Below are 26031 nucleotides of genomic sequence, written 5' to 3'. Positions count from 1 at the left end.
AAGTTGTTCGCGCTCGAAGCACATCGAAACAAATGGTCGCCTGTTTTTTCGGGAAAACTGGTCATGTGGCAACTGTGCCTTTAGAGGAACGTAGAACGGTCAACTCTGAATGGTACACAACAATTTGTTTGCCAGAGGTCTTCTGTCAAATACGGAAAACAAACAAACGCCGTCGGATCATTCTTCATCAAGACAATGCCAGCTGTCACACATCTCATCTAACAACCGACTTTATGAACAGTCAAAAAATCGAATTGATGGGTCATCTGTCGTACAGTCCTGATTTGGCACCCAATGAGTTCTTCTTGTTCCCGAATGTCAAGAATAAATTGCGTGGACAACGATTTTCGTCGGCGGAAGATGCCGTTGATGCATTCAAAAACCATATTATGGAGGTGTCTCAAGAAGATTGGAAAAACTGCTTTGACAAATGGTTCGAACGAATGCAAAAGTGTATTGACCATAAAGGAGAATACATCGAAAAACAATAAAGCAGTTTTCAATGCCAAATTCCTGTTTTTTCATTGTTAGGCTCAAAATATAAATAGTGACCCTCGTATTAAGTTATATAGTGGAAGGTTTTTTTTATTCTATATAAGAAATGCACAGCATCTGAAGACATTTGTTGATAGTGTTTTTAACTGTTTAATAATCAACTGGCAATGGCTACCTAAGGAGAAATACATAATCTGGAATGCATTGAAGTTTTTTTTCCCCCAATATTTGAGCCCATTTTCCAACAGAATGGGGCCCGACCCTGTGGCCGAGTGGTTAGCACATCCCGCTGCGATGCCAAGGGTCCCGGGTTCGAATCCCGGTCGGGCTTGGTTGTTTGTGAATGTCCATTCATCAATTTCATCATTTCATCACTCATCCCCATCTTTGCAAATTAGCCAAGAGGCACAAAACACGAAGTAAAATAAACTAAATCAAATCAAACCAACAGAATGGGAAAAAAAATGTGCATCATACAAGTTATACATTACTTATATGTGTAATTTAAATTGTTTTCGTGAAATTCTAGCATCTTGCAATTCAGCTTAACAGGTCTTTACCGTAACAACAAAAACTCAAAACCAAACTAAAAACAAAACACAGTCCATAATTACCATGGTAACAGGTTTTACAAGATATATACATACAGGTCAGTCACTATTCTGTGACATCAACAGTAATATGTCTAAATATGAAATAACACAAAAATTACATACCAAATTACAGAGATTAAGAATAACAATAAATATTTTTACAACTGGGAAGAACAATAAACATTTGTACAACGAGAAAGGAAAATAACAATAATAAATATTAGTCCAAGGGGAAAGGACGTGTCAAATACAATTTACACATTTAACATTTGAAATAATTTTTCTTTGCTTGGTATGTTAATTGTATAAAATATTATACTTGGGTATCTACAGTAATGCTCACTATAAACTAAAAATAAGATGGTTGATTTTAATTTTACATCATTATGCTAACATATTATGAACACAGCATCTTTTTCTTTAATAGTATTGTAAAACATTCTTGTAAGATATTACTATTTCTATTTTGATTAATCGTGATGGTGAAGATGAATGTTGAGGTGATGAAATAGATGATGAGACCAACACATATGGCTTACCCATGATTTGAACATAGTACCATTAGCATTGTAGCTTCCTGTATGAACCACTCCACTGCAAAATAAAGTTTTCGTGTTTGGGGAATAAAAGATATGACTGTATAATAAATACATAAACGAGTTGTAAAGGTTCTATTAATTTTCATGGCCCTAAAGTTGTTAAGCATCCATTCATACCATTCAGTGGAGTGATACTTATTTGTCTATTTTGCAGGTCCCATGCCAGAAAAGTTCCCAAAATGGCTTCAGGTTCTTTTAGTTTGTGCCTGCTTGCTTAGCAGAAACGACTACAGATTCCAGCTGATGTCAGTTGCTACAGTTTTGGATCTGATGTCTCTTCTGAATTCTGTTCAGTCAGCTGCCAGTGATGCTGCTGCTAACAGTGGGGATAATGGTGATGGCTCCCCACACCATGGTGTCATTACGGTTGTGATTGTGCCGTTGCTGAAGCAGTCTCATATCAAGCAGATTGAGAACAATACCTGCGTATTCCAAGTAAGTGAAAAATGTAATGCAGAAGTTTAACAGTCTACAGCAGTCATAGCATTATCTGGGGTGGAAAATGGTCATTAAAAGCCAGTTTATTATCATAGTCTGTAATTTGTCGATATTTTCAAAAATGGTCAGCAAAGTTTGTAATTTTTATTTGTGCGACTGCATTTTGTGATTTTCGAAAAATTTGTTCGTCGTTTACAACTTCTATTTTTTTTATTTTTTTTAAAATATAAAAATTTGACTAAAGGTAAGGCATATTTTGTACTATTTCTTCTACAAAGTAAACACAACATATGTATTCTGCCTGACATAATTTTGTACTTTAATGAAAACATTATTTTATCGTGAATATAAAAATATGTAATGGCTGGCTGTGGGGGATGACGGGGGCCAGAAAATTGAAAATAATTTATAGCAAATGAAATCCTATTTTAACTTTTAGGATGACGATTTATTGATATGATGTAAATCAGTAATTGGTCAGGTTTTTTGTCAGTTAAATCAGTAATTTTGACCACTTGACTAGTTTCCAGCCTTGCATTATTAATAAATTTAATATGCAGAATTTAATATTTTCATCCAAAAATGCACCTACAAATAGTAATTAGTACAGCTTGGTTAGTAGTCTGTTGGTTGGTTTGTTTGAGTTTTGTTTTAAGTCACTTTTATGCACAAATAGGCTACTTGGAACTGGACCTACAGTTTAAAGTGGGATTCGAACCACTATGTGCCTCCACTGGGTAGTACTCTTGATTTAAGCCAATACATGCATATTGTATTAGGTAGCTTTGAAACCGAAGTGACAAGCAAAATTTCTCACTTGGAAACGAACCTTCAGAAATAGTTCAGCCTTTTGTACCACAGTGGCAAGACAAGCTTGTCACGTGCATGACAGTCAGTTTGGGCCTTTTTCTTAATATCATGTGTTGTGTTGCCTCAATCTGTTAGTCAAACATGGGCAGTGAATGTTTTCCTCCAGACTGGAGTGGAAAGTGCCTAATCCAATGTGTGCAGCTTATGGTGGTTACAATAATTTTTCTGTTCAGATATTTGTATACATAGCTATTTACTGCTTAAGGTTTCATATTGTTCTGCCCATCCATAGTAGTTAAAACACAAAAATTTGTTAGCAGCTATAATTTTTACATTTTCCTATATTATAGCCTCCATCTTTTCATTGCTAACAAACCCATAACAATGATTTCATTTTCTGCATTTTTCATATTACGTATAAGTTTCTTAGCCTCAAATACCTGAAGGTTCAGATCACACTTTTAACTGTAGACACAGTCTAGATTAGCCTATGTGAGTGGATTATTTTTGCCAAACTGGAATATTTAATCAAGGTTTCACTGTATGTATATTACAGACCCCCATGTGGTTGTTGTTTAAATGTAGCAGTAATAGTATTTATTGAGGATGAGACAAATTCATTGGCTGATAGTGTCCGCGAAACTAATTCTGTGTATCGTGTTGCCTTGTAAGCAACTAATTGTGCATTAATCTCTTTAGGGTCACATTTCACTGGTTTTGAACTCATTTTAAAGTAGTAAGTCCACTTCTGATTAACATATGATGAGCCACAGCTTTCATAACTTTTTTCGTGGATACACTGTTGTTTATAGGTATCGAAAAAGTTTGTATCTGTGCTGTCAATATTAGTTCAAATTTCATATTGGTTCATCCACAGTATTAATATTTTATGGAATGTTATACAGTCCATAGGTTAATGATTTTGCTTTGTTTCAAGCAGTCCAAGGTTTCATGTCCTGTGGAAGTTCCTGAATTTTGATGTCAATTGATCTAGTAAGCCACTTGGTAGGCTTTGGCCTTGTGAGCTGTTGCATAATAGAGTTTAGTTTAGTTTCAATTTAACTTTTTCTAATATAGTGCTTATTGAGTTTTTCAAAATAATAATAAATAAGAGCATGTATATTTAAAAATTTTCCTAGGAAATTGCATCATCGCTGTGGGATCACTTGGGTAGCCTTCCGTCTGCCTACCACATGCAATGTGTTGAGTTACTCCACCAGCTGCATAACGTAGTGCCTTACTCTGATATTGTTGAAGATGTAATTGGTGAATCCTTAACATACTTGAATGGAGAGTGTCCTGAAAATCTCATGGAAGCTTTTCAGAGATTTTCAACATTGTGGCACTTGAGCAGAGAAATTGAGAGTAAAGTTGTGGTCAATAGAAATCATCGGACTTTTGACAAGTAAGTGAGCATGCAGTTACTTTTGATCATAGTAAAATTGTACCGATGTTTGAAAATTGTAACAATTCAAAGTTGTTCAAAATATTGAGTAATATTAGTGGGTGAGTATTTCACTCCATTTATAGGCATCAATTTACCAGAGATTTGCTTTAAAATATTAAAAAATTACACCAGAATGTTAAAATAAATGTTACGTGATGACAAAATGAAGTTTTACGCACAATTAAATATTCAAAGATAATCTGAAACATAAAATAGTCAGCCATCTGTTGATCATAAAATTCCCTTTTCAAAGAATGCTGGTGCAAAACAAATGAACATTTCAAATTTTGCATAATTTTCAGAATAATTAGACTGCAAAAGTGCCTCATGGCATTTTTGCATACACTACAGAATAAACAAATTTCTATCAGTATCAGTGAATAATTTTCAATTGATAGTTTTAGATATTGATATCACTATTACTCAGCTATGTAATCAACCATGAAGTAGAATTGCTTTCTGGATAATATCAGTTTTTATCCAGTAACTGTCATGAAATTCTTGTGAGTGTGTGTAGTAATTCTTGTGTTTTTCTGCCCCCAGGTCCTTATTAAGAATGCTGGATAATCTTCGACTACCATCAAATCCTCTGAAGATTCAGGCTCAGAGCTGGTTCTTGCACGCTATGCTTCGAGGTGACATATCAAGAATTCTGGAGCCTTTGCTTCTAATGCTTTTGGATCCTGTAACTGCAAGGTTAAGTGTGCTTCACGTTAGCATTGAGCATTCCAACACAGTTCTAACAAAAGACGGGAACGAGTCGGAAGATGGAACTGCAAAAATCTATGCAATCAGCTCAGTGGATGGAAATATTATCTATCATGTTTCAAATGATTCTTACATTACTGAAAGAAAGGGTAATCCAGTTAAGGCAAAAAGAATATTTGCAGTGACCACTTTGGCAAATGACAATAACGATAGCCACTACATAACAGAGAATTCGTACATCAGGGAGTTCGACTGTCCCTCTTTCCACGATTCAAATTATTTAAAGTCTAACATTTCATTGTTTGTGAACCCGTTCATGAACGCCCCTGTCGAAGGTGGACAGGACGAGTTTGAAGAAAATGCAGAGAAGAGCACGCTTGATTTCAGAAACGTAACAAGATTCGATCCAAATAAAATGAAGAAAGATCTAAGTTGTGAAGATGGTGATTCCATTGGCTCCGACACAACAGGTTTCGAAGCTGTGAACGAGTCCCTCGTCCGTAGCTGGTCGGCTGGAGAGGTTTCCAGCGGCAACGTCTATAGCAGCGACGTGACTGATTCGACAGAGAATTTGGGCCCATTTGGCGAGGAGACCAAAGGGAGTTCAACCAGCTTTCAGGTTGTGGAGGGGATTTTGCATGACGTTTTAGAGATTGTCGTCAACAGGTGTTCTCAAAACGAACTTCACTTGATGGAGAAGGAGCGAGAGAGCTTGTCATTCGGAAGTAGCAGTGACTTGAAAGATGGTAAACAGCAAAAATTATCAGTGCACCAACTGCATTCGCACATATTATTGTACTGTCAGGTTTATGATTCACAAAGAACACTATACACTCTTGAAACGCTAAAAAACCTCATTGTAACCAACTCCCGTATGTTCTTGTGTGCAGTGTCTACAACCAGCATAAGCAATTCTAGGACAAGTCGGAGCTCCGAAATTCAAGCACTCCTTGTTCGCCATAGAAAATCAGTGTTTGGGAAGAACTTCCATGGTGAAGTAAGCAGTGACTTTGCAAGCACATATCGCAGTAGCATGTATTTAGAGGTGCTGATATCAGTCTGCCTGTACTTTGCTCGCAGTTATTATCCGAATCTTGGCCAGATGAGACTGACCGACGAGGAAATTGTTGGCAATCGTGAAGTTCAGTTACAAAGTGCTGAAGTTCTTATGTTAATAGTGTCAGAGCTAATTCCAATCGTTAGAGACAGTGGTAAAGGATTTGCCTCCTACATAGGTGACCTGTTAACAAGGTGTAAAGTTCAGAAAGTGGTGTTGCATTGTGTTTTATCAAGTGTATACAATATGAGGAGAAGGGATTCTAGTTCTGACAAGGAGTTAACTTTCACTGAAGAAATCATCCGTTTCAATGAAATGGCCCAGACAGAAAGAGGAACTGGCCCAAGAAAATGTCAACATGGAGTTTCAGATCATTCAGAAGGATTTCAGGTTCAGTTGCTAAGGTATGTTTGTATTTTTATATTTGTTTTTAGGATAAAGCTGATTTTTTTATGCTTAACCTACTTTTCTTCCAGCATATACTTCTATTGATATTTCTGTATGGTAGATCAGAGAAAGTTGGTCTATATTACTTTCAGTTACAAACAATAGATTTGAAAGATAAAATTATCTACACATTGGTATGGGAGAAACTAGGATGTTTTGTGACCACTCATTGGTTATATTGCAGTAGAGCATAATTGTTTCCTTAATACCTAATAAAATATAAGACATACTGTGTATATCTTGCACTATGTGTCATCAATATATGAGGGGTTCAGAGCACAAGTGGCGTAACTCCACTTTTCGTGGAAATGGAGTTACATATATAACTTAGAACTGTGAACTATCAACATTTCAGTGCTAGAAGTAAGTATCTGCTAAGTTTCAAATTCGTTCTCATAGAGGCACCGCTATGTTTGTGCTCCAACAGCTAAACATAGAAGTAAGTTATTTAAATGTGCCTTTTGCTCAAATCTGTCTTCAATGGAGTGCTCTGAACCCCTCATATGTATCAGGTCACAGATAGTACCAGCACACATACACCCACCGCCAAATGACTTCGGACCTCATATGAAATCTGCCGTAGTAAGCAGTCTATCACTTTGTAGCCTTGTATCTAGTGTTGTTTTGTTTCGAACACGGAATTGTTTCTGCGTGAACGTATCTGGCTACAGTGTATTACTGCTGATAAGCGAGTTCATTTTATTTCGTGTTGTTAGTTGACACAGGAAGGGTGACTTTCTGCTGTAGTGTGGTGTGTGATAAATTGCTGTGTTTTTGTGTGGTGCACTTTGTGTTGGATATTTGACTATTGTACAGGTGTATTTGTGATATGCCGGGAAAGTACTGTAGTAGTGTGGAAAAAGCCAGCATTATTGCATGGCGAAGTGAAAACGTCTCACTAAAGACAATATGTAAACAAACAGGTCGTGCAAAATCAACCATAATGAAGGTACTGGCAGCCGCCAGAGGACTGCCTCCAACTGTCATTCCAAAGCACAAATTCGGTGGTGGGAGGCAAAGAAAAACAACCAAATCTACAGACGCTCTCGTAATGAGAGAGATAAAGAAATACCCTCGACTGACAGCATCAGAACTTAAAGAAATGCACCCGAGTCTGCTGGAAAATGTTAGTGTTCGCACGATCGAGCACCGTTTACAGAAAGACTTGGATTTGCTGTGTCGTACTGCTGCTAAGAAGCCACTACTCACCGCCAGCATGAAGAAAGACTGTCTTGCTTTTGCAAATATGCACACTGGACACCAGCACAGTGGAGGAAAGTCATGTTTTCCGATGAAAGCTCATTCCAACTGTTCCGAATGGGAGCTGCTAAGGTTCAACGTCCGTCATCTTCAGATTGATACAACCCAAAGTATACAGTTCCGACAGTTAAGCACTCCCAATCTGTAATGGTGTGGGGGTGTTTTTCAGGTGAAAAGGTAGGGCAGGTTTATATTTCTTACTGCAAAACATGACAATGAACGCAGATCAACGTTCTTAAGGACCATTTAGTGGATATGCTAGAGATCCACGAGTGTGATGTTTTCATGCATGATAATGCTCCTTGTCACACTGCTAAGAAGGTAAGGAAATGGCTTGAGGAACAACAGATAGAGATGTTAGAGCAGCCTGGGAAAAGCCCCGATCTCAACCCAAAATTGTTGGCATTGTATGAAGTAATTCCTGGGAAAGAAGATGATTCAGAACCTACAGACCCTTCAAACAGAACTGAAGAAAATGTGGTGCACTGACATGGACTTAAATTACTTCCGAAGTCTTAGTGATTCCATGCCCAAGCGCATCCAAATGGTTGTCAAAAGTAAAGGCAACATGACTCCGTACTAATGTATGCATTTTTTGCTGTATCTAATAGCTTAATAATAGCTTTTCACATGAATTTTCTGTATTTTTTGTGCTTTTGTTATGAGGTTCGAAGTCATTTTGCAACGGGTGTATATATATTATAGGGTATGCATGTGCTTGTTGAATTGTTAACTGTTGACGAATAATTATGATAAGCTAAAACATTAAAACAGATAATAATATTTATGGTTTGATAATATTTATGGTTTGTTCAAGAATTAATAAAAGCAAAAGTACGCGACTTCGGCAATCATCTGTGAGGCTGCTGTGGGGTTGCAATTAGCACGAAAACAACATGTTACAATAATATTCTCTCAAGATCTTTGCCAGAATCTTCAGTGTGCAGCCAACGATTAAAGAGTCACTGAAAATCAACTCTGCAAGCTAGCTTGTGATCAGTGATTTGGTGATCCCCACACTAGTTAGTGCTAAAATCAAACTAAAATATGTGTTGTGCTTAATGATTTGGTTTTTACTTGTTGATTAATATAGAATTTTTAAAAACTCATTCAAATGCTAATGTTTCCTTGACTAAACTTTTTCTTTTTCCAATAATGTACCAGATTACTTCTATCACTGATCATGTTGGAAGAGCAAGTGAATCTACAGAAAACAGAGATTGAGAACACTGCCTCCAAGGAAAACATAAAGATGCCAAAGTTTGTGATGCAGACCCACCAACTTAAGTACATTCCAGGAAGACCAATTACGCAACAGTCCATGTTTCTGGCATCCATTACAAGTGCACTGAAACTGGTAAGTGTGTTGCTATTTGCTTAGGTGAGAAAACACATTTTCATTGTTTAGGTTTACTTGGAGCCTTAAGGCTGCTTTAAGATCGATGTGACAAGTAACAGGCAACAAGCGACATGTGATACTTAGAAATGAACCTTTGGAATTAAATGCAACCTTTCATATCAAAATGGTACAACAAGCTGCACATGTCACTTGCGTGCATTATGTCACCTCGGTCTGTTTGTTGTGTGTGTGTAGTAAAGACATTTTTTTTTACAGACTATGGGCCTGTGTTCACTGTTGCATGTTGGTTCAGTCTGAAAGGTACCTAAAATATCAAGATCCTATGAGCATGTCTTGGATTTGTGGATCCTGGGTTCAAATCCAGGCCTGGGAATTGGTGTTCTTTGTGAGTGCCACTTTTTCAATTTCATCATAGCATCACTCATCCTCATTACCGCGATTAGCCAAAGTGGCAGAAAAGCAGTGCTAAACAAAAATAATATAAAAATATAGAATTTCCACCCTTACAGTTTCTACCATCATTTCTGAATCACCATCACCAAGTATTTTCTTGACCTTGTTAAATGTTTAATTTAATACATATTGTCTATTTAGAATGGTTTTTGTTGCTAGAGAAGCACACAGTGGCATCTCGTCCCTTGGGGCTTCCGGGGCTTAGCCTCTAAAGAAAAATGGACATATTGACGCAATTTTCAATCACCATAATACATAACTATCACACAATCTTTTAAAAGACGATTTTTACCGACGTAAGTTCATCGTCAGCAGCAATGGATACGACAGCGCTCCTAGCGGCATTGATGTCAGTTATCATCTCGGCGCTCGTCGCAGACGAAGGATTGTCTACGCTACACGCTACAGTGAAGGTCACGTGCTAGCAGAGAGAGCTAAGGTAGGGGTGCAATGGGTTTGGATGTTGATTCGGGGCTACTTCCGTGGCGTCCCGTTCGTTCGATCCCGCATGTTGTAGTGTAGCGTTGTGGTGGCTTTTATTCGCTATGAACAAAGTGAATTTCTTGTTGGCAACACCATTTCAGACATTGATTGACCAAGAAAAACTTGTTGTTAAACAATTAGGTCCTGACCATCCGAGTGTTACATTAATACAAAAACACAAATCACAATCACGCTCTTTCAATCCAGACTGGTACAATAGAAAACCGTGGTTAACAGCTAGCGAGATCAAGCCTTTTGTTTGGTGGTGATGGTTCATGGACAATTCATGGTATAAGTGATCTCAAACATCTTTCTGAAAGAATTAAGTCACATGAATAGTTCTTCGCACATTGGAAACTCGTTAAAATTGAGTTTGTTTGGAAAGGTTGATGTTCGAACACAAATCGATGAAGGATATAGACTGTCAATTACAAGGCACAATGAATTAGTCCGGAAAAATAGGCATATATTAAATAGAATTATCAATTGCTTAAAATTCTGTGGTCGACATGAACTTGCTCTACGAGGACATAACGAAAGAGAAGAATCTTTAAACAGAGGTATCTTCCTAGATTTAGTAAATGAGATTGCTAAGCTAGATAACAGTTTGCATGAACATTTAGTAAATAAATACACATCAGCCGTGATACAAAATGAGTTGTGTTAACAAAACAGCATGCGCTATTGAGTGCTGCGATATAATTATTCATCAAGCCGAAGAGAGATTTGGGGCAACTGAACATTTGGAGTGTTCCAATTTAATTGACCCTGCAAAATTCAATGACTGGAGGAAGTCTGATTTTCTCGATGATTCGTGTAAGAATTGTGCCAAATATTATCCCTTCATAGAAGAGGGAAAACTAAAGAGTGAACTTCATGTTCTTTATTGTAGTGAAGAGTTTAAAAACATAAACTCTATCAGTACATTGCATTCGTTTTTCATTGAAAATGATTTAGAGGATACCTTTTCGGAAACAGTAAAAATGACAAACATAGTTTTAACAACTCCAGTGGCAACAGCTGAATCTGAACGATGTTTCAACACATTGAAGCGTATTAAAACCTGCTTAAGAAATGCAATGGGACATACAGACTCAATGCCTTGGCAGTGCTTACATTGCAAACATAGAGGGCTTCAATGGAAAAAGAATTACAAAATATGCTGAGCAGAAGAACAGGAGAGCACAGTTCTTGTTTAAATGAGAACCAACGTTCGTAGAAAGGTACGTTTCACAGCAATACCTCTTTCTTTTGTAATTCATGTGAATGGTCATTATATTTTAAATTCTTTAAAAAAAAAATCAATTTTGTAGTTTAGAGGAAGATAAATACCTGTTTTTTTGTAATTCATATGAATTGTTATTACCTTTTAAATACTTTTTTAAAAAAATAAGTCCAGTTTTGTAGTCTAGAAGAAGAAAAATAGCTATTTTTTGTAATTCATATGAATTGTCATTATATTTTAAATTCTTTAAAAAATAAGCCCCGGTCAAATTTGAGGCCACGAGACGCCACTGGAAGCACAAGAAGTTTTACAGCATTGTTTCCTTCATTTTCAGCACCATATGAAACATCTTCACCAGCATTGGACCACCCTAGTTACCTCAGCTCTTCCATTCATGGGTCAGTCTTTGACACATGTTGTGATCAATGTCATAAATCAGCTGTGCCATAATCTGGAAAAGCTGGCAAAATGCTATGATGCAAACAGCAAGAGGTGGGTGTAAATGGAGTACTAATGACTTCTTCCTTTTAGTATCTGTATTATGTAATTCATGTAACTGAAATTTGAAGTTTTCTTGATCAGGGTGATTATCTAACTTGACAAAATTTGTCACAAAATCTTCATTTATGCAGAGTCTCGTTCAGTTTCTGAGTAACTTTCCAGGCTTTGTAATTACCATATTTACTCATGTATAATGTGCACTTTTTTCCAAAATTTTTGCTTCCATAAACTGTGGTGCGTATTTATTATGCACGGAATAATTCGGACATCCAACATAAAACCGTACACGGTCATTCCATGATTTTGTGACACTTGCATTGATTTTTCATGATTTTGAAACCCTATCATGTTATATATTGTTGTAAGGCTTAAATCCTGTTGTTTCTGAATATAGCAACAGTATTCCATTGAAGATAGTGACACTTATTTGAAATGCAGTTGAAATAACTTCATCACAAAATGAAGGAACATTCTGATTTTTAAGGTACTTTTGATGAAAGAAATGATAAGGAAAAGGAAATAATAATTAAAATGTGTTACTGGCCAAATAATATTTTATATATATGAAGTGTGTAAATGCTTTAATGGTAGAAATTTTGTGCTGCTAACTGCTAATTTGAGGATCCTGAATGTCCCTCGTATAAATGTTGTTAGTCACGAAAAAAGTATATATTTTGAAGTTTTTTTTTTTAGAAAAAGTAAAAAAAAGGAATGAGGAAAACCTCGTATAAAAGTTTGAAGGCCATTTCCTGTGATTTTTTACTTTGTAATGTAATGTTCTGCGATACCAAGAAAAGCAGTGCCATTCTGGTGGAATTCGAGATTGCGCCTCCCATCAGATGGAATGCGTATCAGCAGTATTTGTTGGGCAAGAAATAATAGAAAATAACTTCCTGAGCACTGCAAATCCATAACATAACTTTGATCTCGCTTTCTACTATTACGGAATAAATAAGGTGGTTAAAGGGTGAAAGCTTTGGGATGCTAAACACAGTGGAGGGAGAGGGGGTGAAGTGGTGTGGGTTGGTAACTCATGGCATACACAAGTGATATTCTTCTTCTCTAGGTCCACATAGCAACAAATGATTCATTGAATAGGTATGATGTCATTCACTCTTGATCAGCAGACCTACCCGATGGCGCAGTGGTAGCGTCGTCACCTTGTAATCAAGGGATCCCAGGTTCGATTCCCGGTGGAGGAACATAGTGGTTCGGATCCCACTTTAAACTGTAGGTCCAGTCCCAATTAGCCTTACTGTGCATAAAGTGGACTTTAAACACCAAATCAATCAAACTCTTGATCAGCATAACAATAGCTTTACGACCTACAACTAAGAAAGCCATTTCTTGAAACTGGAATAAACTGCGCATTATATATGAGATATAATTGTCACTTTTTCCTATCAAAGAACAGAGTGTGCATTATACATGCGTAAATACGGTATGTTCTTTATCGAAATTGTTATCAATTCAGATTATATTCTTCAACAAGATGATGAATTCCAAAAAAAATTGTAAATTAAACACCACATGTTAGAAAGGTTAAAATCATCTTGAGATGCTCTTTAGTTTTATATTAATTGCTTGGATTTGGAGTCTGACATTAGATGTGAACAGCTCTCTAATATGTAATCTTAGGACTTGAAATTCACAGGTCTGTCGCCAGGCACATCCATTTGCTAAGACGTTGTGAAAATCGATTGCTAATAGCCCTAAACCAGACCTCTTGACCTAAGAACGCGTGCATTATTAGAATTGTAATTCTGAAAAAGAAAAAGAAAAAAGTTTGTTGGTTATGAGGGTTAAGTTTGGTGCTATCAGCATGTTTTAGCAGCTGATTGCTGATTTTCGCGACATGTTAGGAGCTTAATCTGCCTCCAGTCATACCCGAAGTGTGAGGGTTAGTAGTGGAAGCTTAGGTGATAGTGATTAGTAGTTGTTAACAATAATAGTCTGTATAAAAAATGAAAGAAGACTATTTACCAGTCAAAGAATTTGTTCTAAATAATACCAAATCTTTGAGAAGTGTAGTATGATATTGTGTACGAGTACTGTTCATTTGTGCCATTTGTGCAAGATTCTGATTTTTGTTTTCATAACTGTATTTCATATAATTTTCTTGCCTTTCTCTTAGACTATTATATGAATCCATTATGTTTTTTTAGTGAAATTAATTTTGAATATGTGGTTTGTGTTTCTGACAGACTTAAATTACACCTAATGCTCACTATTTCATATCTAGTCTTGTAGTGTTTGTGTCACCCACGATCTATCCACCAGGTCATCATTCACCTTCATTGCTGTGATTAACTTTACAGGTAGAAAAGCAATGTAAAATAATGGAAAAGAAATAAAAATAGTAGTACTTGACACAAGTTGCCTACATGATTGCTATTATTATTGATGTTTTCAGCTCAGAAAATGGGAATGCTATTCCAGCAGACTATGCAGTTACCCAGCTTGAGGCTTTAACAGTTCTCTGCCATTATTGCCTCCTCGATAGCACTCAGCAGCTCTCACATGCATTCAACCAACCTTTAGTGTCAAGCGGAGGATCCATGCAGATGAGCCTCCCGGGAGCTAACCCTGGGCAAGTTATTAACAATCTCATCCATGTGTTTACTCCGACGCTGCAGCAACAGGTGAGGTACTAATCATAACAAGAGTAAAAATGGAGATAGATTAGAAATATAAATAATCTGTGGTATTACAAATGTTGTTTTGGTCATGGTAGCGTGGGAATGTACTATCATGAACGTTGATATTAAAAAAAGGCAAAAAATTAAAATAAAGTCGAAAAAGTAAAGAAATTTCAATTAATTAGCACACCAGCAGAATAATGTAAGGGAAAATATGAGTTTATTTGAAAATTGAAAACTAAAATTCATAAACTAGAAAAAAAATCTAGATCTTGCACTATTTGCAGCAGGCAGGAAATGAAAAACAGTTCAGAAATGAAAACCTGCAGAGCTGTTCAAATTACCATAGTAGTCATTAAAAATTGCTTGATTTGCTTTGCACTTTCATATGCTTTTAACACCGTAAAATCATTCAGAGACACTTACATGGGATTTTGCATTGTTACAAAATTATTTGTTGTCTTTCAGTCTCTCAATCCAGGAAAGGAGAAGAGCGTACAGATTGATTCACACATACATGCGAGGAGAACAGTCCTAAGCAATCTACCTCGTATTATTGCCAGTGTTGCTACATTGTGGCAAGCCATTATCTCCTGCACTGAAAGGTATATTATACTCTTTCTCATTGCTGTTTTACTAGCCATAAATGTGGTGCCTGTATAGAAAGCTTTTATTTTCAGAGAAATGTATGGTGAATCCTCAATTATATGATCTTCAATGACATGTGGTTAAAATCTTGAAATGCAGGAAAATGTAATACAGTATCTTCTAATATTCATGTTGTATTGGGCGTGGGGCTGAGAGATACTGATGTATCAGTATTGGCCAATATCAGTGGTATCAGTACCAGAAAGTATCGGTTGGAGTTTCACTAATGCTGGCCGATGGCATTTCCGCATAGTCAGAATATCCTAGAAAATATGCAAAATGAATAATTTTCATTATTTTGCAACAACATTGTAGAGAGAAGCAAATTACGAGATGGATTATCTCATGTGAAATTATAAATATTTTAATGCAGTGGTATAAGTTTCATTGGAATACTTGCATATTAAAATTAATGAGTATTCTGAACCACTTTAAACCATTACAATTTTCAGGTATCAACATCGGTATCCATACGAATTGATGAGTATCTTGATATTTTATTTTACTGGATAATGTATTAAAATTATAGAGCTTTGGAAAACTTAAGAATTTTCTAGAACTTTGAACAAATGCGTTTTCGGTATTTCCTGTTCTTTCAAAATTATTGGCAAATTTTACAACCTTTCACTTTATTCATGAATTCACAAAAAAATTGTAAAGACACGGAAAACTTGAGCTTGTAATATTAGTAACGATTTTTTTTTTATAATTCCCAATCCTATAATACAGTGTTTTAGAAATATTACAAGAGTGCTATTTAGGGAAGTGGAAAGGGAAAAGCAAGTGGGGAGAAGCAGAGACTTTTGAAGGAATGCACCTCTTACCCTTTCCAAATACCTTTTCCCTATTTTTTTCTGACGGGAGCTAATTTTTGGCCTTTATTGTCTCTGTGGCGATCTTTCACGTTCATTTTTCACTGCATGTTTTCTGATGTTCGTTTGTTAATTGCTTCCTTACAGAGAAAATCAAAACTATGTAATGGGCAGTCCTCGAGTTTTGAAACATCATTTGCTTGAATTTCTGAGCCCAATCTCGTTACACCATGGAAGCAATTTTCTAGCTGCTATTGCTGTGGCGTGGCAAGAGAGAAGAAGTAAGGAATCTGACCCTAAAATGGTGAGTGACTGTAATTCATAAAACTAGTCTTGAAAAACATAAATCATGTCAACACAGAAATATTCAAAGCAGAAATCTTCAGATTAATTTTGATTGAGGAAACACGTTAATTTAAACATACAAACTCACAATATAAGAGAACCCTGTGTGAAAAGTTGCAGAAAAACAACAGTAAATAAAATAACTCAACAAATCAACAAATTTACCAATACGTCAATATATTTTTATAAATACCCTGTAATTTAGTGCAAAATTATGCTGTTTTTACTATTATTGTTATGACTTAAAGAGGAAAGTAAATGTATATATACATATATATTGCATTGCATCTGGTTGTAATCATTAATTAAGAAGGTCGATTATGAGAACTTGTGGAACATTAGCAGCTTTATACAAGATTAGTAGAATATTGACATGTACTTTATCAGTATCTGCACAAATTTCATATCTCCCCATTCCTACTCTGTAATTTCAACTTCAACAGCCTTGCATGTATTTATGACAGATCATCATATAAGTTGTTGAGTTGTAGTAAAATGTTGTATAAAAATACATTTTCCGAAGAATCAAACACGATGTATAAATTATAACTTTTTGCCCGTGTGTAGAAAATATAATTGACAATTATGTTGTATAAAAAAGATAAAAGGTAGGAAGGGGTATTTTGTGTTGATTTCAGGTGGAAGGCATTTTGTAAGTTGGTTTATTCATGCCTAACACCTCTTTTTTCATGAGGAATTTAACTTTTTTTGCATGTTGAAGTAATAAAAGCATGAAAATCACTAACTTTAGAATTTTCTTGAATCTTTAATGAATTCGCATAATACAGTCCCTGCCACCTTGTCATGTGTTTTTCAGACAACCAGAAAAAGCACATATGCGAGTGCTTTTCATGAAATAAACACTTTCATACAAAATTGGAATTATTATGTAATGTTATTGAAAGGTACATCAAGATCAAGAAAGTGTAATGGCATATTAATGCACTTATAAGTAATAGATGCAAGTAAAGGTACAATTTGTAAAATCATTAAATCTGAACTTTGAAAATATAGTTGGAAACAAACATTTCTTTTGAAATTAGATGAATGAAGTGTGAAATTTTAATAGTCAATAGGTCCACCTTTAAGTTTCAAGCACATTTGCACACGTTTTCTCATGCTGGGGACCAATTTCTGGCATTCTTGGTGCGTAATCTCATTCCATACTTCGGAGATCTGTTCTCGAAGTTCCTGGACATTCCTTGGCTGGCGTCTGGCTACACGAAGACCAATGGTATTCCATAGGTTTTCTATAGGATTCATGTCCAGACTTCGTGCTGGCCAAGGCAACAATGGGATTTCCCTTGCTTGAATCAAAGCCATTGTTGCTGCTAACGTGTGGCAAGTCGCGTTGTCCTGCTGGAAGATGAAGTACCCGTTGTGGAGCTTCTGGGCAGATGTGAATCCATGGAGCCATGAATGAATCTCAAAATCCCGGTCCCTGCAGCAGACATGCATCCATAGATCATGACTGATTGACCCCCACCCTGAACAGCTTGCATGAGACATTCGGAGAGAAGTTTCTCGGTTGCTGTCCTCTGAACTCTCACTTTTCGGGAGCTGTACAGCACGAATCTCGATTCATCACTGAAAAGGACCTTACCCCAATGTTCCATGGACCAGTTTCTTTTGTTTTTGCACCACTTCACACGATTTCTCTTCTGTACATTGTTGAGCAATGGCTTTTTCAGAGGAGCGTAAGACGCAAGTCCACATTCCCCCAAACGACGCGAAATGGTCATCTTTGAGACCCTTTCATTAGTGGAATCTTCAAATTCCCTCATTATCGCTGGAAGAGGGGCTTTATTCTTTGACACTCTCACGATAATCCGGTCCTTGCGAACAGACGTTACCCTGGGGCGGCCGCAGCGTGGTTTATCAACCACTGTACCTTGCTGCTTGAATTTGTTTATTGTGTTCGCCACACAGGTTTTACTCACATTCAATGCGGCTGCAATTTCTCTATGAGACCTATTGCATCTGTACATACCAATTATTTGCCATTTCATGGCCGTGGGCACAGATTTTTACCCCATTATCACATAGCTTGTGATTCAAACAGCCTGTTTATTATCAAGCGTAACGAAAAAAAGATTTGGACTTGCACAATGCTGCTACTCGAGATATGTCTTTCTGCACCATCTATTGACACACATTTCAACTATTGACTGATAAAATTTGTTCACTCCAGTGCAGTCGCTGAGGAAGATATTGTTATCTGAAGACCTCTAGTTTTCACTGTATTTTTTTTTTATTTTGCGAATTTTAGAAAAAAAATATAAAACGAGAAAAAAAAACCAAAACCAAAAAAACCAAAACCTTCGTTCATGTTCCACAATACTGGAAAAAATTCAGTACTGTTGTAACGACGTCGCTTACGTGTATACACATTCATCTGTACTTCAAAATGTAATTTTCAGTTAAGAAATTTGATTTTCCACTTTCGTATCTCAAGAACTACAAGACGTATACCAATATTTTTTCGACAATATATGCCTCACACACTATATTACTTCCATGCAATTTCACTCCATATTTGTACCAAAAACTTTCGGTCAGGATTTATTTATATGAAAAAAGTTGATGGTCTTAAACTTTTGGTAGGGACTGTATAATAAGAACCTGAAAAGTAAAAATCCGAGTCAGGAAAAGTAAATATGTAAATACATACATCTTACATTCCATATTTACTGCAAAACGTTCATCTCTTTCCTTTTTGTCTTTTTTTAGTTACTGCTTCTCTTCTAGCTGAAACACAAAGCCAGTCACTTGAAAACAGTACAAACTTTCTTCATAAAATTATGCAGACTTCCATCAAAGAAGTCGAACAACACTCTCATGCCTAACAATGTATAGATAAGAAAAATCCAGATACCTTACACTACAGTACAATAATTGTTTGCTTAACTAATTTTTACAAATTTGTTTTTAAAATTTTTAACAGGTGCTTCCAGTTAGTAGTCCTGACCAGCAGGTGATGGTATATTTAGTAAGTGCCATTCGAGTGATGCCCATTGATACGTTAGTTCAGACAGTGCACCAAGTGGTGAAACAGCCTCCGCCAATACAAGGAGGCCAGGTGAGTAAGTTTGTGTTTTCATTCATTTTGTTGCTTTTTTTAAAAAATTTCCAATATGGATATCGGTTCAAAATGGTTTATCTTCAATGCAGGATGACCGTTTTCACACTTGTATACTAGAAACAAGTTCATTTTATATATTCATTAAGAATTGGGACTTCAAAAAATAGCATTTAATATTTTTTAAAAAATATTTAGGAATTTTGTAGTTTATACTTATCTGTAGGGATCGGACAGATTAGTTGGTACTCAAATCAGCTGATAATAGACATATCAGTGTATCGGTAAATCAGTAAAATTACCAATAATTTACCAATCTGATATATCTATAAAAATCTTATAATTTAGTACAATATTGTGCCGTTTTGTTATAATTTTTATTTATCTCCATTCCTTTTTTTTGTTTTAAGTAAATGTATAAGTATGCAGCTTCTTTTTCATTGCAGTCATCTGGTAACATACATTTATTAAAGGGGTGACTGAACCATTTATAATTTTGTATCAGTAACCAATGGGTCCCTGGGGGAAAGGGTGGAGTAAAGTCAGCTGAAGCCTGGTGCTGATCACATCACATCACCTCCAAAGTGGCCAAGATCGAGAATGTGTTGGGTCCTACCTCCCACATCTCCTAAATGTGCTTTCATGGCACGGTGCTATATGCATGGAGAACTTCACCTACTTTTACTTTTTCAGTATCAGCCAAAATTTCATATTGTTCATCCATCCCTGCTTATCTGAATATTGTTATAGTGTATTTCTATAGTATAAGAAACAGCATAGGCTAAAATTCTAAAGAGTACCATCTGGTTTTAAATATTTTTTATAAAAGATATGCTGTACTTTGTAAATTTTGCCATCAATCTTTCAATAGGAGATGCCCCTTGAGGTCAGTCTGCTGGAATTCTTCTACACTTACATGAGACAGACAGCAACTGGATCTCAGTTAATTGAGAGCTGGAGCTCACTACTAGGACTACTGCGGGATGGACTCACGCTGACACCATCTGCCCAGTTTCTAATGCTTGCCGTTCTGAACGAATTCGTCCAGAAAGCACCAGTGATGCTGGAAAAGAAAGACCAGCGCGATTTGCAGGACATTACCTCAAAGGTAAAGGATTATGATGCATGTTTGGTACTATTGCGATGATATAAGACCTATACACGTGTCATGCCCTGGATCATGCACATGCTATATTAGGAGCTAAATCATTAACTGCATGTAAAGAAAATACAAAAATGTAAAAACAGATATATTTTTTTTTATGCACACTGTATTCAACATCACTCCAAATATCTGGTTGTGCTATGAAAGCAATAAAATGTTGTTCAAAATGGTTTGCATTGCTATCAAACATTTTAGTCTTGCAACAGATATCTCTTTGTGATTTCATAATAGTTTTTTCAACATATCTTGTAAATCTATGTTGCATAAAATTGACAGATGTTGAGTATTTCACTTGTTTTTCTAGTTAGTCTTCCATCTAGATAAAGAAAAAATGTGACAAAGATATTTGTGATGGCAACACTCTAGTTTCATATGTTATGACACTTAGTGAAATTCAATGTCTCCTGTGTTTCAACAGCATCAGTGTGATCCTATGGGATCAGTTTCTTTTATTACTATGAACCACTGAACACTTTTGGGTTTAAACTTAGTAGCAGCTTCCAAGTTCTTGTTCTGATTCTAACATCTTTCTTTTCACCAGTGTCAGTGATACAGATTTTTCTTCTTGCTTGAGATTTTTTCTTATCAGAACGAAGTGCCATGCTAACACTTATTTTTACAAAGTTGATGATAAAAATGATTAAATGGTTATTTTACCATATTTTGCATGAAGGTGTGACATTATTGAGTAATGTTGAGAGGAAAATGTAAAAAAAAATCTGAGACAAAAAAAAAGTTATACTCATGAGTATATTTAGGTCAATTTGCAGGAATTTTTATGAAAGTTTTATTCTCATAAAAGTCTTTCAGCATCTTTATCTTTTTTTGAAGGATTTAAATTATTTCATGTAGAAAATGAACATATATGGGAAGATGATAAACTAACTTAATATCCTAGATGCCACAGAGAAGAATGTGTATTGACTGCATTTTATTGAAATGAGAGAGGGGGAGGGGGGATTTCCTCTCTTCATGCCAATGTCTTTCATATCGAGATGATTGCATCATCTCCATGTAGGAAACTTTATACTTGATGAGTACTTTTCTTGTGTAATTTGCAAATGTTAGAAACTTGTAATTCATGAAGTTCGAGGTATTCATTGCTACAATTTGTTTCCAGTTGGTTGAATCATGTGCGCAGATTGCTGGTGCATGTTTGGAGCAGACAACCTGGTTGAGGCGTAATCTTGCTGTACGAGAGGAAATGCAGCTGGAAGCCAATTCATCTTTGGTTGGAGCAACAAAAGATAAGGACGGATCAGGTGTGATAAAATATCTCATTTTATGTGGAAAGTAATGCATATACCTGCATAAGCAGGTCATGTTCAACACTTACATTGTTGGCAAATTCAAGGACAAAAATTGCAGCTAAAGTTAGAAGTATTTGACAGTAATCTTTTCAGTCTGGGCATCCTATTAAGTATGAAATAAGGATTAGACAGATTTTAATTGATACTTTATCAGTTTTTGTTGATTTAGGCATATTGGTGTAGCTGTGAGTAAAATTTGCTGATGGGTGGTCCGGCATCCAAAGGGTAAAGACAAAATCAATAAAGTGGTGAATGAACCTTATAGGTTCTTCAAGAAACATTTGCAATTTTATATCAGATAAGTACAGTATTTGTTACTGGTTTTAACAAAAGTGTCTTATTTGACAAGCTGAAGCATGAAGTGTACTGATATCAAATACCCTCTGAATTTTGCAAAATGCATCATTTTCATTACTTTTTATTCCAAACTTGTTTAGCCAAATGGAATTTTAATATTCTGATAATTCCGTGCGTGAACCGATAAATGTTTTTATCATTAGCTGAGTGTGGAACAGTAGGGTTCCAATGAAGTTATTTTAAGCTGCTGTAATTTTCAAGTAGCATCTGTTCAACTTTTACTAAGATATTCATCCACATACAAACTGATTTGTGTTTTTTTTGTTGAACAATTGAAGCTATACTACATTAACTAGAATAGACTGAATAAAACTTACATGGTTTAAGATTAAAACATTTTTTTTGTTTAATTACATACCTTGGCATTGGAGAAAGAGTGATATTTTATGTGGAATATCATAATTAATTCGTACTGAATTGTTCATATTTTTTATAGGTTTGCGATCCACACCCTCAGCCACCTCTGTTGCCCAGTATAGTGTTCAGGCCCAGTCGGTTCTTGCTGAACTCCTAGCTCCTCTTCTTGATGTGACGTTTGGCAGCCAAGAGAAGGAGAAAGTGGTCACACTACTCAATTGTGTCATGTACAACATCACTCCATACTTGAAAAATCACAGGTACGTTTTCTAAGTGGTTTGCAGGTGCTCTGTTCTTGAATGCATAAGCTTTGCATAGGGGTGCTATGTATGGATTGTATTAACGGTTACTATCAATTTATGTATCTAATTCTATTGCATATATGTATTGCATTAATTATATGTTCAGCAGAAAGCTTTTAAATAGTTATCATCTGCCCGACCCTGTGGCCGAGTGGTTAGCACATCGCGCTGCGACGCCAAGGGTCCCGGGTTCGAATCCCGGTCGGGTATGGTTGTTTGTGAATGTCCATTTTCATCCATTTCATCATTTCATCACTCATCCCCATCTTCGCAAATTAGCCAAGAGGCACAAAACGCGAAGTAAAATAAACTAAATCAATCAATCAATCAATCAATAGTTATCATCTGATATTGATCTTAACTAATGGCATATGACAGTTTTACAGAGCCTAATTATTAGAGGCACATAATTTTGGTAAATAAAAAAAGCAAAATTTTTGTACAAAAAAGGAGTCAGTTTTGTGTTCAAAAGCGGTAAATAAAATAAAATTTTGGTATTATAGCAGTGAAATATTGGATCAAAAGCGATATAAGAAATGATATTTTGATTTTGAAATTGTGACTAATCCTAAATTTGTTTTAAAAACTGCACTTATTACACAAATAGACATATCCCTTCTAATAGCACATACTATGTAGTAACCAGAGTATTTAGTTCATATACCTCCTGTATAAAGAAGTCCATTTTTGCTTCTCAAATATTACAGCAGAATTAATCAATTTTCCATGAATTGCATAACTCAGGGTAATTCAAACTACAGAATGTGTCACGTCGGTAAATAAACTCTAAATTTTGTGTTTGTATTTCCATTTTGCAGTTCATTTTGCATAATTTCGTGACAAAACAGTGTAGAAAAATGCACCTCATGCCTTACAGAAACATGAAAAATTACGAATACAATATGTTATTTCACATTTTGCATTTTCATCAAAAATGAAATATGCATGCCTCTACTAATTATTCATAAATTTTGTTAAGTTTGTAGTTTCATTACTTGTCTGCCAAAATTGTGCAGCAACAGTGGATTTAAATTATCAAATTGGAGTACCTAAACCTATCAAGGTGGACCCCCATTTTACATTCCTAAATTTTATATTTTCCTACATTTTAAGTTTTGTTTCAGCTTGGCCCCTTGAAAAATGTAAATCTAGGTTCCACTGTTATTTCAAAGTAGAACTCTCAATGATTGATATGGTATATAGTTGCAGTTGATTACTTTGTGTGTGTGTGTGTGTGTGAGATGCATGCATGCTTGAGCATATACACACACACACACTGTTCAAGCATCGTTGCCAGTAATGATGGGAATTGATAAATGTATCAGAATTATTAATGATTTACCCCTGCTTTAAACATTAATTTGTAGTACCTATCAATGTAATTTTTGTTCATGCTTCTTAATGTCAGCGTGATGTAATCCTGCATAAAGCAAGATAAAAATACATTGAAGAAATGTCAAACTGATTAGTGTGCAGTTTATTTAAATTAGCTAATAAATTGAAAGGTGGCTTCACTCCTCTTGATATCTTGCAATAGTTCAGTAATTTGTTCTTGTCTGTACAATATTAATGTTTACCACAACCGAACATACTGTTCCTTTCAGTCGGCGTAATGTTGCTAGCTTCCATGCCTGTTCGCAGCTGCTGGCTAACATGAGTGGATACCAGTATACAAGGAAAGCTTGGCGTCGAGATGTGTTTGATCTTCTCCTTGATCCATCACTTTTTCAGATGGAGCCACCTTGTTTGCCATATTGGAGGACCATTATAGACAATCTAATGACGCATGATACTACAACATTCCGAGATTTAATGTGTGAGTTTATATTATAGCATGTTACTTTAATTTCTTGCCGAATTCAGGCCTCCCCAATGTCATAATGGTAACACTGTCCCCTTGTAATCAAGGGGTCCCAGGTTGCATTTTAGTGGAGGATGGGTTGGATCCCACTTTAAACTGTAAGTCCAGTCCTAATTATCTGAGCAAATAGTGGATGTAAAAACAAAATGAATTTAAAAAAAAAATCTTGAGTTCCTGCACAGCAAAAAAAAAAAAAAATGACAAAAGTGCAAATTAATTTTTGAATAACAGAAGCATGTGAGGATGTGACTAATTTTCATTTATTTTTTCTTAACTCTGAATGGTGCATTTTATGTAGCAGTACATTAACTGACACCCTACACAAATGTAAACAACAAGCAGAAAAGTTTGCCCACTTCTACGACAGAGTGGTGAAAACAGCATGCAACGACACCAGGTTTCCTGGGAGGGCCTAGGTGTTCTTTATGAGTGTCCTTTCTTCATTTTCATCAAATCATCACTCATCTTTTTGATTAGCCAGAAGTGGAAGAAAAGCAAAGTAAAATAAACCAAATCAGTCAATGAGAGCAGAAAAGTTTGAAAGACCTGTCCATAAACCCTTCGAAATGCTCTTACATAACAATTTCATTGAAACAAGACATTCTCGAAGGTAATTATACACTCACCGACATCCCTCTAGGAAAAGAAGCACAAAACAGAGATCTAGGTATCCTCATAGATTCTAAACTAACTTTCGAAAATCACATATCAACCATCACAAAAAAGGCAATGTGTATGCTAGGCTTACTTTACAGATTCACCAAAATCCGTAATCTGAAAGCACTTTCCATTTACTTCAAAACATTTGTGTCCCTCATTCTAGAATACTGTTCACCAATCTGGAACATGGCTGCCCCTTCTCCTACCTCCAAGATCGACAATGTTCTCAGCTTTTTCTCTCCATCGTTCGATATAGAGTGCCAGCCCTGAGACACCTGCCTAAGAGAGATCTGCTTGTAAACTTCAACATAAATACTCCAGAATCACGTAGATACGTTGCAGATACGCCCAACCCTGTGGCCGAGTGGTTAGCACATCGTGCTGCGACGCCAAGGGTCCCGGGTTCGAATCCCGGTCGGGCTTGGTTGTTTGTGAATGTCCATTCATCAATTTCATCACTCATCCCCATCTTCGCAAATTAGCCTAGAGGCACAAAACGCGAAGTAAAATAAACTAAATCAATCAATCAATACGTTGCAGATATGAATTTACTACATAAGATCATTAATGAAAACCTAAGATGCAGCATCCCACTCCACGAACTCTCTCTCAAGAGTGCC

At 36.0% G+C, this 26031-nt stretch overlaps 1 protein-coding gene across 7 annotated transcripts in view; it reads left to right on the top strand.

The window, feature by feature from the left end:
- LOC145988814 (protein DOP1 homolog) overlaps window positions 1-26031 on the top strand; it is a 135237-nt gene that overhangs the window by 52919 nt on the left and 56287 nt on the right. For all 7 annotated transcript variants that reach the window (XM_083124017.1, XM_083124012.1, XM_083124016.1 and 4 more), the window contains exons 11-14: window positions 1842-2122; window positions 4075-4340; window positions 4926-6551; window positions 9019-9211. In XM_083124017.1, coding sequence (XP_082980143.1) covers window positions 1842-2122; window positions 4075-4340; window positions 4926-6551; window positions 9019-9211 — 2366 coding nt within the window. The remainder of the gene's footprint in view (window positions 1-1841; window positions 2123-4074; window positions 4341-4925; window positions 6552-9018; window positions 9212-26031) is intronic.

The sequence above is a fragment of the Lepisma saccharinum genome, chromosome 6 (genome assembly GCF_977018435.1).
Source record: "Lepisma saccharinum chromosome 6, izLepSacc3.1, whole genome shotgun sequence".
Classification (NCBI taxonomy): domain Eukaryota; kingdom Metazoa; phylum Arthropoda; class Insecta; order Zygentoma; family Lepismatidae; genus Lepisma; species Lepisma saccharinum.
Note: the sequence above shows the minus strand (reverse complement) of the source record. Positions and strands in the feature narration are given on the sequence as shown.